The sequence below is a fragment of the Salmo salar genome, chromosome 06 (genome assembly GCF_965601325.2).
Source record: "Salmo salar chromosome 06, fSalSal1, whole genome shotgun sequence".
Taxonomy (NCBI): Eukaryota; Metazoa; Chordata; class Actinopteri; order Salmoniformes; family Salmonidae; genus Salmo; species Salmo salar.
Genome location: NC_138296.1, coordinates 22,343,271 through 22,356,197, shown reverse-complemented (window position 1 = coordinate 22,356,197; position 12,927 = coordinate 22,343,271). Strand labels below are relative to the sequence as shown.

Sequence of the window (12,927 nt, the reverse complement as noted above, 5' to 3'; positions counted from 1 at the left end):
CTATATTAATAATAACAATAAAACTCTGAAAGTTACGTGTTTCGATAGTCTCACATCCCCTTATAACAATATCTACAGCATTAAGCTTGGGACGTTTATTTATTTCACGTTACGGACTTCTACAAAGGAGTAATCTGCAACCCGTACCTTTCTCTCTCAGTGTTTTCTCAGACTGAGGAGAGCGGGATCTATGGGTAGTACCAGGGTGTTAGTAGGTGACGTAAGCACCCAGATAAAGTAAAATACATTTAATGAAACAAAACCTGAAGATGTTAACATCATTCAGCTACTGTAGCTGCCTACCTAACATCAACAGGCATCACCAGTAGAGCAACAATTAAAATTAGAAACCAAAAGTAAAGTTCCTGGCGATCTGACTCCCCCCTTCTGTCTGAACTTGGAATATTCCTGTTCGCGGGCTTTGGCCACTGACCCTCAACCTGATTGTTCTGTTCTGCGTTGTGTACTATTCTAATAATTTGAAGTTTGCTGGAATAACCATTTTAACTCTACTACAGGAGGGTAACGTATAATTCATTCAAATTACACATATTTAACATTTTTAAGTGCTTACTTGAGGTAGTCAATGAATTCCTTCTTGGGAAGAGTTTTTAGTTTCTCAAGGACTTGTGTCACACACATCTCTGCTGCCATCATGGCTTGTCTCTCTGTGTTATTACATACAATGATCATGAACGTGTTGATATTTTTTGGGATTAACTATAACAAAACAATCTATCCGGTTTCGTAATAAAAGAGTCGTTTTAGAAGTACTTACCGAATTTAGAGGTTGGTTGTGAAGGTTTGGGAAAACACTGTTGCTTTGGTGGTGTACTGGTTGAAGGGAAGGTGTCAGGATTTTTTCTTTTGCCTGAGAAAAAAACAACAAATAAATTGTTACTGTAATATTTATTTTTATTTAATTAAGCTCCAAAACCTTGTTTATTCTTTAAGAATGGTGCTGGCATAAATAGAGGGTGGAAATAGAGGAATATATGATTAAATGAGCAAGGTACATTATAATGTATTTTTTATATAGAAAACAAAATAATCTATACCTTGTGGACTAATGCTGGGAGATGCCGCCTTACACAATGGAATGTTGCAAGATAAAGGAAAGTAAATACATATTGTTTTAAATAAAACCATCATATAGGTATCATCCTTAATTTACACTTAGAGTACATACATTTTTTAAGGATAAGCGTTCTTTATGCTTTTATACTGCAATATACTTTACAAAGCAAAGGTCTGTAGGTGTCTGCCCGGTATGCTGAGAGACTTGGTTCACAACCCAATGCATACCTGGTCCAAGGAAGCCCATGCCATTGTGGAGGTTGTTTGAACTTGGCTTTCAGTTGCTGTCCCATCATTTTCTAACTCCTTTTGTATCACCTGTCATCAATAAATAAAGTAGTATAAAGTACATTTAAACCCCTTTGAACTATTTATAATTAAGCAATAAGGCCCGAGAAGGTGTGGTATATAGCCAAAATAAGGGCTGTTCTTATGCACGACGAAACGCAAATGCCTGGATACAGCCCTAAGCAGTGGTATATTGGCCATATACCAAAAAAAAACAATGTGCCTTATTGCTGTTATAAACTGGTTACCAATGTAATTAGAGCAGTAAAAACACATTTTTGTCATACATGTTGTATACGGTCTGATATAGACTATAGAACTGTTTGGCCATAATGACAATTGTTATGTTTGGAGGAGAAAGGGGGAAGCTTGCAAGCCGAAGAACACCATCCCAACCGTGAAGCACGGGGGTGGCATGTTGTGGGGGTTCTTTGTTGCAGGAGGGACTGGTGCACTTCACAAAATAGATGGCATCATGTAGAAGAAAAATTTGGTGGATATATTGAAGCAACTTATCAAGACATGAGTCAGGAAGATAAATCTTGGTTGCAAATGGGTCTTCTAAATGGACAATGACCCCAAGCATACTTCCAAAGTTGTGGCAAAATGATTTAACCTGTTGTGGTATAGGTGGCAGTATTTTCACGGACGGATGAAAAACATACCCAATTTAAACAGGTTACTACTCTGGCCCATAAACTAGAATATGCATATTATTAGTAGATTTGGATAGAAAACACTCTGAAGTTTCTAAAACTGTTTGAATGGTGTCTGTGAGTATAACAGAACTCATATGGTAGGCAAAAACCTGAGAAAATTTCATCCAGGAAGTGTCAGGTGTGAGAACTGTAGTTCTACTTTTGAATCCGTAGAGAAACTACAAATACTTATGAGTCACATTGCACTTCCTAAGGCTTCCATTGGCTGTCTAAAGCCTTTAGAAAGTGGATTGAGCCTTCTCCTGTCTCTGGGCAGATTATAGTAGCTCAGTTTCTCAGTGGACTGCCTGGGGACAAAGAGATTGGAAATGCGCGTTCCCGCAAGCACGGTGTTTTTTCTTTTCCTCCTTGAATGAATACACTATTGTCCGGTTGGAATATTATCGCATTTCTACGAGAAAAATAACATAAAAATGTATTTTAAACAGCGTTTGACATGCTTCTAAGTACGGTAATGGAACATTTTGACTTTTTTGTCTCGAAATGCGCTCGCGCGTTACCCTTTGGATAGTGACCTGAACGCACGAACAAAACAGAGGTATTTGGACATAACTATGGATTATTTCGAACAAAAACAACATTTGTTGTGGAAGTAGCAGTCCTGGGAGTGCATTCTGACGCAGATCTGCAAAGGTAATACAATATTTCTAATACTAATTCTGAGTTTAGGTGACCCCGAAGTTGGCGGATGTCTGAATAGCTAGCCGTGATGGCTGAGCTATGTACTCAGAATATTGAAAAATGTGCTTTCTCCGTAAAGCTATTTTAAAATCTGACACCGCGGTTGCATAAAGGAGTAGTCTATCTATAATTATTAAAATAATTGTTATGTATTTTGTCAAGGTTTATAATGAGTATTTTTGTAAATTCACCAGAAGTTTTTGGTGGAAAATACATTTTCTGAACATCAAGCGCCAATGTAAAATGCTGTTTTTGGATATAAATATGAACTTTATCGAACAAAACATACATGTATTGTGTAACATAATGTCCTAGGAGTGTCATCTGATGAAGATCGTCAAAGGTTAGTGCATAATTTAGCTGTGTTTTCGGTTTCTGTGACATATTTCCCTGCTTGGAAAATGGCTGTGTGATTATTTGTGTCTATGTACTCTCTTAACATAATCCAATGTTTTGCTTTCGCTGTAAAGCCTTTTTGAAATCGGACAATGTGGTTAGATTAACGAGAGTCTTATCTTTAAAATGGTGTAAAATAGTTGATTGTTTGAGAAAATTGAATTGTGGTATTTTAGTCGTTTTTGTATTTCACGCCATGCGATCCCATTGGCTATTGGCTAGGTGTCCCGCTGGCGGAACAGGGTTCCGCTAGCGGAACGTCTAGATGTAAGAAGATAAACAAATTAAAATATATTTTAGATTTTAGATTCTTCAAAGTAGCCACCCTTTGCCTTGATGACCTACTCCACCATAGAAAATAAGGACTCTCTATGGTCAGGACGTGACAGTACCCCCCCCCCCCCCCAAAGGTGCAGACTCCGGCTGTAAAACCTGACACCAAAAGGGAGGGTTGGGGGGGTGTCTAGTGTCGGTGGCGGCTCTGGTGCAGAACAAAGAACCCTCTCAACCCGCGGATCTGCCAGCATCGGAGGCGGCACTGTTGCGGGAAGAAGAACCCACTCAGAATGCGAATCCACCATCTTTGGTGGTGGCTCATCCCGCGGATCCAGCCATGGACCCAGGCTGAACACTGTGCCTGGACTGGATCTCGATACCGAGGAAGGCTCCTGCCATGGAGCGTGACTGGACACCGGCCCTGGCCTGGACATCTGTGCAGAAGAAGACTCCTGCCATGGAACGGGACTGGATGCCGTGTCTGGACTGGGCATCGGCGCGGAGGAAGACTCCGGCCATGGAGCAGGACTGGACGCCGTGCTTGGACTGGGCATCGGCGCAGGGGAAGGCTCCGGCCTTAGAGCTGGACTGGACACCTGGACTGGGCATCGGAGCAGAGGGAGGCTCCTGCCCTGGAGAAGGACTGCACGCCTTGCCTGGAAGCTCCGTACCGTTGATCCCCGCTGAAGGTTCTGAACCGTTGACCATCTCAGGAGATTCCGGACCGTGGACCGTCTCAGGAGGTTCCGGACTGTGAAACGTCGCCGGAAGCTCTGGACTGGAAACTGTCGCCGGAAGCTCTGGAATGGAAACTGTCGCCGGAAGCTCTGGACTGGAAACTGTCGCCAGAAGCTCTGGACTGGGGACCGTCTCCGGAAGCTCTGGACTGGGAACCGTCGCCGGAAGCTCTGGACTGGTAACCGTCGCCGGAAGCTCTGGACTGTGAAGGCGCACTGGAGGCCTGGTGCATGGAGCTGGCACAGGACGCACTGGGCTGTGGAGGTGCACTGGAGACCTGGTGCGTAGAACCGGCATCAATGGTACCGGTTCGACGACACACTTTGCACGGTGAGTGCGAGGAGCTGGCACAAGACGTACTGGCCTGTGGAGGCGCTCTGGAGACTTGGTGCGTAGAACCGGCACAGGTGTCGCCAGACTGGTGACACGCACTTCAGGGCGAGTGCGGGGAGCAGGCACAGGACGTACCTGACTGGGAAGGTGCACTTGAAGGAGAGTGCGAGGAGCAGGCACAGGACGTACCGGACTGGGAAGGCGCACTTGAGGGAGAGTGCGAGGAGCAGGCACAGGACGTACCGGACTGGGGACATGCACTTCAGGGAGAGAGCGAGGAACAGGCACAGGTTGCACCAGACTGCTAACCGGATCCTCTGGTCGGATGTTGAGCAGAACACACTTGCACATCTCTCTCATCTCACTCTCTCCCAACTTCGCCATTGCCTCCCTGACAGTCTCTGGCTCTTCCCTCTGCCCAGTCGCCAGCTCCATGTGCCCCCCCCCAAAAACATTTTTTTTACTTGGGGTTGTCCTTGGGCTTTCTGTAGCTGCGAACCCTGTCGTCGTTGCTGTCTTCCATTATCTCCTTCCGATGTCCAGAAATCCTTCACCTGGTGAACACGCTGCTTGGTCCTGGTTTGGTGGGATATTCTGTCACAATCGTCGTAATAATTGTACCAAGGCGCAGCGTGAGTAGCTTTTCCACATATTTATTATAATGTGAAACTTCGCAAAATACAAAAACAATAAATGAACAAACGATATGTGAAGCTCAAGCAGTGCTCATAGGCAACTACACAGAAACAATATCCCACAAACACAGGTGGGAAAAACAACTACTTAAATATGATCCCCAATTAGAGATTACCAGCTAGACTAAGCCCCCAGTCACGCCCTGACCTACTCCACCATAGAAAATAAGGACTCTCTATGGTCAGGACGTGACATTAGGTGCCTATCGGCAAACTCCAAGCGGCTGTCATGTACCTTTTACTGAGGAGTGGCTTCTGTCTGGCCACTCTACCATAAAGGCCTTTTTGGTGGTGTGCTGCAGAGATGGTTCTCCTTCTGGAAGGTTCTCCCATCTCCACACAGGAACTCTCAACCTGCTCCACTACAGCCCAGTCGATGAGAATGGGGGCGTGCTCAGTCCTCCTTTACCTGTAGTCCACAATCATATCCTTAGTCTTGGTGAAGTTGAGGGATAGGTTTATTCTGGCACCACCCGGCCAGGTCTCTGACCTCCTCCCTATAGGCTGTCTCGTCATTGTTGGTGATCAGGCCTACCACTGTTGTGACGTCTGCAAACGTAATGATGGTGTTGGAGTCGTGCCTGGCCATGCAGTCGTGGGTGAACAGGGAGTACAGGAGGGGACAATTTCTCAAGCAATAATTTTGCTAGGACTGTCTGGGAGTGGTCTGAGTGGGGAGGTGAAAACTGAAAACTAGCTGTTATTGACAGAGAGGTTTGGAACTCGTTTTCTTATTGGTATATTAACAAATTTATTGCCAGGTGATGTCATCAGGCATGCCAAAATTCCATCCCACCAAAACAGTCTGAAATTTCAGGCAGTCTTTTCAGACAGCTCCTATACTAAAATGGCATTATTATAATTTACACAATTTCACGGTATTATTCCAACCTCATATAAAAAAAAGTCACATTTTTGACTGTTCTGGGCCTTTAACATAGTGTGTGGGGTAACAACATAGACAACTCTCTGCTAATATCCCATCCTACCTGGTGTGGCCTCTAACATGATCTGTAGTGGGCACACACACTCTCTGGAAGAACACACACTCTCTGGAAGAGCACACACTCCCTGGAAGAGCACACACTCCCTGGAAGAGCACACACTCCCTAGAAGAGCACACACACTCCCTAGAAGAGCTCACACTCCCTAGAAGAGCTCACACTCCCTAGAAGAGCTCACACTCCCTATAAGAGCACACACACTGTGGAAGAGCACACAGTCACATTGAGAGGTGTTGGTGTGTGTAGGAGAGCCAGGTGGAGCAGCAAGCAGGAGGAGGAAAGCAAAGCCCATAATTGGCTCTGGATGGGATGGTGTAATCCTGAGGTCTTAGGGCCAGGAGGACACAACACACACAGGCCTGGGGATTGACTGATGGAGGAGGCCTCTACAGCCAGAGCCCCTGTTTATATGTTGGGGGCCTTTAGAGAAGGAGTGGCATCTGAGAACAGCCTGGCTGTGTGTGGGACCCACCCCCTGTTCTTCCTTCAGTGTTGCATTGTTTTAAATGGCTGCCACATGTTGTTGTTCAGAACTTGGTCTTATGGACTCTCACTGTTGTGGTTGCAACATGAATGAGACCATGTGTTTGTGCTTACATTTTGTTCCTGCATCCCATCTCCATTACAGGAAGGGAAGTTCTTGAACACAGTCAGTCAGCTAAGATGCTTTTCTCCTCCTCAACTGCCCTGCTTGTCTGTCAGGGGGATTTAGATGACTGACATACAAAGGAGAGGAGTCCCAACCTACTGTAGGATAATATTACCCTACTGCTGTGTGTTTAACATCAAATCACAATTGTTAGTACCTGTGTGTGTGTGTGTGTGTGTGTGTGTGTGTGTGTGTGTGTGTGTGTGTGTGTGTGTGTGTGTGTGTGTGTGTGTGTGTGTGTGTGTGTGTGTGTGTGTGTGTGGGGGGGGGGGGGGGGGGCACAAGCAATAGACAAGACTCAAGTATACTCTCTGAAAGGATCTGTTTCTAAGAGCCAATGTGGCAATAATGATTTAGATGTTCTATGATGGAATGTTGGTCTTGGCCCTGCCTGCATACTCAGCCTGGGGGTGTGGTCTGGTATGAGTGAGTGCAGAAGTGTCCAATTCTATATTCAGAATATTTACATTCTGTCTCCACTCCACATCTTATATTTACATGATCTTTTCCAAAAGGTACACACATTTTCATACTGGTCCCCCATGGGATATGAACCCACAACCCTGGTGTTGCAAGCAACATATTCTAACAAGTAAGCCACACAGGACTGGTATATGGTGTCCTTTTCCATTATCCATCTGTCTGGGCCTCTCCTCTTTCACATACAGTCCTTGTTCTTTCTCCATTTGTATTCTTTCCTCGTGTTTATTGGGTGAGTCATTTCCAGAGAGCCCAGTGTTCAGCTCCAGGAACAGTTCCTATGGTAACATTCTCTCCCTACTGAGCTGCTACAGCTGTCCCAATGCTGTGTTGCTGTTGTTTACAAAACAAAGTGTCTCTCTCTAGTTTATATATGTGACTAAGATACAGTCAATGGATGGGAGGAAGTTGGGAATGTCCGTATTAATCACGTTATGCTAACTAAGCCCTGGGCCTGCATTAATAAAGCTCTTAGAGTAGGAGTGCTGATCTGGGATCAGTTTAGCCTTTTAGGTGATAATGAATAAGTTAACTGTTATGAATACTGGCCCTGACTGACTCAGAGGGAGAGGGTTGTTGATTTCATGTTGCGGTAAGCTGAAACCACAGAAGTGCTGATCTGATTCAGACCAAGGCCTCTGTCTTACAGCAAATGATAAGATGCTCAGGCACTGTGACTGAGTCATACAGTACCTAAATTCACCACACCTCTCTTTCTCTCTCCCTTCCCCCTCCCCCTCTGTTTCTCTCTCTCCCTCTCTTTCTTGCCATCTAATTTCTTCTCCCTTGCTGTCTCTCTTGCCATATCACACTGTATCATCTCTCTTCCCCTGTCCTCGCTTTCCTCTCTATGCCATATCACTATCCCACTCTCTTGCCATCTCCTCTCTTCCTCTCATCTCTTTCTCCTGCTCTCTTTCTTCTCTCTCTCTCTTTCCCTATCCTTCTGTCCTTAGCTCCAGCTACTCGACTGTGGCCCTAGAGTTTGAGAAGGCGCATCAGATCGCTCCCGTGTTCAACTCGCCCAGGATGTCGCGGCGGAGCCTGCGTCTGCAGACCACTGGCGGTCTCTATGGCAATGACAGCCTGGCTGACTTCTCCTCCCAGAACCACAGCAGCGGAGGGTCCAGTCAGACAGAGTCATGGTCAGACTACACAGGGTCCAGTCATTGAGAGTCATGGTCAGACTACACAGGGTCCAGTCAGAAAGAGTCATGGTCAGACTACACAGGGTCCAGTCAGAGAGAGTCACGGTCAGACTACACAGGGTCCAGTCATTGAGAGTCATGGTAAGACTACACAGGGTCCAGTCAGAAAGAGTCATGGTCAGACTACACAGGGTTTCAGTCAGAGAGAGTCACGGTCAGACTACACAGGGTCCAGTCAGAGAGTCATGGTCAGACTACACAGGGTCCAGTCATTGAGAGTCATGGTAAGACTATACAGGGTCCAGTCAGAGAGAGTCACGGTCAGACTACACAGGGTCCAGTCATTGAGAGTCTTGGTCAGACTACACAGGGTCCAGTCAGAGAGAGTCACGGTCAGACTACACAGGGTCCAGTCAGAGAGAGTCATGGTCAGACTACACAGGGTCCAGTCAGAGAGAGTCATGGTCAGACTACACAGGGTCCAGTCAGAGAGTCATGGTCAGACTACACAGGGTCCAGTCAGAGAGTCATGGTCAGACTACACAGGGTCCAGTCAGAGAGAGTCATGGTCAGACTACACAGGGTCCAGTCAGAGAGAGTCATGGTCAGACTACACAGGGTCCAGTCAGAGAGTCATGGTCAGACTACACAGGGTCCAGTCAGAGAGAGTCACGGTCAGACTACACAGGGTCCAGTCAGAGAGTCATGGTCAGACTACACAGGGGAAGGGAGTCAATGGACACACACAAACGCACTCAGGCAGACAAAAAAGTTAGAAACATTAGCCTTATATTAACATTAAACATGTACACACAGAGGCAGCTGGAGGCAGATACACACAGAGGCAGATACACACAGAGGCAGATACACACAGAGGCAGATACACACAGATGCAGATACACACAGAGGCAGATACACACAGAGGCAGATACACACAGAGGCAGATACACACAGACGCAGATACACACAGAGGCAGATACACACAGAGGCAGATACACACAGAGGCAGATACACACAGAGGCAGATACACATAGAGGCAGATACACATAGATGCAGATACACACAGAGGCAGACACACACAGAGGCAGCTGGAGGCAGATACATGCAGACTTCTATAATATCTACCTATCTCTCTCCTGTCTCTCAGGATGGTGAGGAGCAGAAAGCAGCAGCAGCAGTCTGCCTCCAGCTCCCAGTCCCTGAATCAGTCCCGGTCTCTGAACCAGTCCCTGTCCCTGAACCAGTCCCTGTCCCTGAATCAGTCCCTGTCCCTGAACCAGTCCCTGTCCCTGAACCAGTCCCTGTCCCTGAATCAGTCCCTGTCCCTGAATCAGTCCCTGTCCCTGAACCAGTCCCTGTCCCTGAATCAGTCCCTGTCCCTGAACCAGTCCCTGTCCCTGAATCAGTCCCTGTCCCTGACCAGTCCCTGTCCCTGAACCAGTCCCTGTCCCTGAATCAGTCCCTGTCCCTGAACCAGTCCCTGTCCCTGAACCAGTCCTGGTCCCTGAATCAGTCCCTGTCCCTGAACCAGTTCCGGTCCCTGAACCAGTCCCTGTCCCTGAATCAGACGCCACGCAAGACCCTCTCCTTCTCCACTACCAACACTCCCTCTACGGGCTGCACCACTGCCAGCGATGCCTCCCTGCTATCCTCCATCCTGGCCCAGTCCAGCCTCCGCCAGCGATCCACCACCACTACTACCACAGACGGCTACTGGGGTCAGTCCAAGAGGAAAGGGCAGGGCATGGGTCATACGATCAGAGGAAGGGTTACGTTTTATAGAGAGGATACATTAGCTCTATTCTGGTCCCAGATCTGTACGGTATGTGCATTAGCCAACTCCTCCGACTATCGTTGGCTTAACATGACGGGTATGGTCAGACAGTCTGTCATACAATGGCTAAAGCACAGGTCTAGGACCAGTCAACAGCATTAGAATATAAGAGGTTAAACTAGGACTGTAGCAGTTTAAGCTAACTAGCTAGCATGCTAATTTTAATTACTGCAGTTTGTTGTTTGTGTGTCTGTCTGATAAGTAAGGCAGGACTGATGAATGGTTTGTGGGAATACCAGGGGAGAGACGGGGCAGGCTGATTGTATAATCTCTCCATTTAATCCCTTTGATGTGGTTTTACAGAGATTAGCTGCGTTATTACCCGTGTGACCCAATACAATTAATGAATCAGTATTCAATGATCTCCCGCTGGCTTGGATGATTTGATAATGCTTTATTCTGTCTAGGTTCAGATCAGGATACCAATCTGAAAGGTGAGACTTCACCATTCATTCTAATGATATTTGTGAGCATTCACCCGGGTAGTGATCTTTTATTACGCATCATCACAACACTTTTCCAGGAAGTAAACACAGGCTTGCTTTAAGGCTAGCTCTGATGTGCAAAATAATTATATTTTGAGACCATATAAATGGACTGATGAGAAATAAATGAAGAAATGGTTTTCTAGTCAGAGTTGTACTTAAAAATGTTCATCTTGTGTGTGTTTCCCCCAGGGAGGAGTTCAAGGACTGACCACAGCTCAACGGGTGCGAACGGCGGCGTCAACACTGTGTCGCACAGCCACGCCATGGTCGCCAACGGTTACATCTGTAAAGACTGTTCCATACACTCTGAGAGGAAAGAAGCTCTCACCACATACTCCTCCCCTTCCTCATCTCAGGTTGCCTCTGCTGCAGCAGCTGCCTCCGCCTTCTCCTCCTCCTCTTCCTCGTCTCAGGCTGCCTCTGCAGCAGCAGCAGCTGCCACCACACTTTCATCCTCCTCTTCCTCATCTCAGGCTGCCTCTGCTGCAGCAGTTTATACTGAACGGTCAAGAGTCAGAGGAGCAAGACTGGTGAGAACCTTACCTAGTGTGCACACAACTGACTGGGGAGTGAAACTGGGTTGTGTTCATTAGGCACCAAATGGAAGAAAACAGACTGAATCATGGAGGGACAACCTGGACGCAAATGTTCATTTTCTATTGCAAAACGCTTTCTGTTGCATTCCCTAATGAACATGACCCAGTGTTCCTGTCCTAGTAAAAAGGTAAACAGGAGGTTATTTCTGTTTGATGGTTTACAAACCTGTGCATATCACACTGTTTCCTTAATTTATAAAATCTCTGTATCCCGTTAGGAGACCACCTTAAAAGCCCAGAATGTCCGAAATAAGTTAAAATGATCAGTCAACCAGCCATTTCTTGTGTGTTTCTCTGTTTCTGTTCGCTTGTTAGGGCTAACGCTATGTGAGTTTCCACTTAGGAGAAGGACCCATTTCTCCACCTTTTATATGTCCGGCTAAGTTAACTAACCTGCTGTCCTTTCTCTGTCTAAGTCTCCTGGTGTCAGTCTCTAACACGTGTTTCCACTACAGCAGACGAGCCCTGGCCCCCATAGTGTCCATGATGACACTGCTCTTCCAGAACATTCTGTGCCTGGGCACAAGGGCCAAGAGCCACTCAGGCAAAGGTATATGAAATGCTTACTACTGGGGTCTGTTCAGAGGGGCGCAACTTTACAAAATGTTCACATAGAAATGTAGAACAGATATGGTGAAGAATTGGGCATCATATCAGCTCTATTCATTGTATTTCTATCTGCAAATTTTACCTCACTGAATTCCCCCTTATACTACTTCCCATCCCACCTATCTCGCTCTCCTTCTTTTTCTTCTGTCTTTCATGGTTGGATTTATCCAAAGCTGTTCAACCTGATAATCTCAAGGGACTGGACCCGAGTTAATCGTAATAGTGCTATAAAAATATATATTTTTAAGATTCAAAGGGATTTCCACTCCTGTCTCTTTCCAGCCTCAAAACTGTGACGTTCGAGGTGGAAATAGAATAGCCTGGTCACAGATCTGTATGGGCCTTAAAACCTCTTATGGACAGGCGTTCCGCTAGCTCTCAAACATATGACTATTTTACACCATTTGAAAGACAAGACTCTCCTTTATCTAACCACATTGTCCGATTTCAAAAAGGCTTTACAGCGAAAGCAAAACATTGGATTATGTCAGGAGAGTACCCAGCCAGAAATAATCACACAGCCATTTTTCAAGCTAGCATATATGTCACAAAAACCAAAACCACAGCTAAATGCAGCACTAACCTTTGATGATCTTCCTCAGATGACACTCCTAGGACATTATGTTATACAATACATGCATGTTTTGTTCAATCAAGTTCATATTTATATCAAAAACCAGCTTTTTACATTAGCATGTTTTGTTCAGAACTAGCATACCCACCGCAAACTTCCGGTGAATTTACTAAATTAATCACGATAAAACGTTGACAAAAAAGATAACAATTATTTTAAGAATTATAGATACAGAACTCCTTTATGCAATCGCGGTGTGAGATTTTAAAATAGCTTTTCGGTGAAAGCACATTTTGCAATATTCTGAGTAGATAGCCCGGCCATCACGGCTAGCTAATTTGA

At 45.8% G+C, this 12,927-nt stretch overlaps 1 protein-coding gene across 2 annotated transcripts; it reads left to right on the top strand.

The window, feature by feature from the left end:
• The first annotated feature begins 252 nt into the window (after positions 1-252).
• Positions 253-12,566, top strand: LOC106606526 (uncharacterized). Of its 2 annotated transcripts, XM_082976367.1 has the most exons (5): positions 253-522; positions 8,293-10,202; positions 10,726-10,752; positions 10,996-11,336; positions 11,858-12,566. In XM_082976367.1, the coding sequence occupies exons 2-5, from the start codon at positions 9,587-9,589 to the stop codon at positions 12,023-12,025; spliced, it is 1,152 nt and encodes a 383-aa protein (XP_082832493.1). In that variant the 5' UTR covers positions 253-522; positions 8,293-9,586; the 3' UTR covers positions 12,026-12,566. The 2 variants fall into 2 exon arrangements, with proteins under 2 accessions (XP_082832493.1, XP_082832495.1); XM_082976369.1 differs by lacking the exon at positions 253-522 and having other exon boundaries at positions 7,220-10,202.
• Positions 12,567-12,927: the final 361 nt, after the last annotated feature.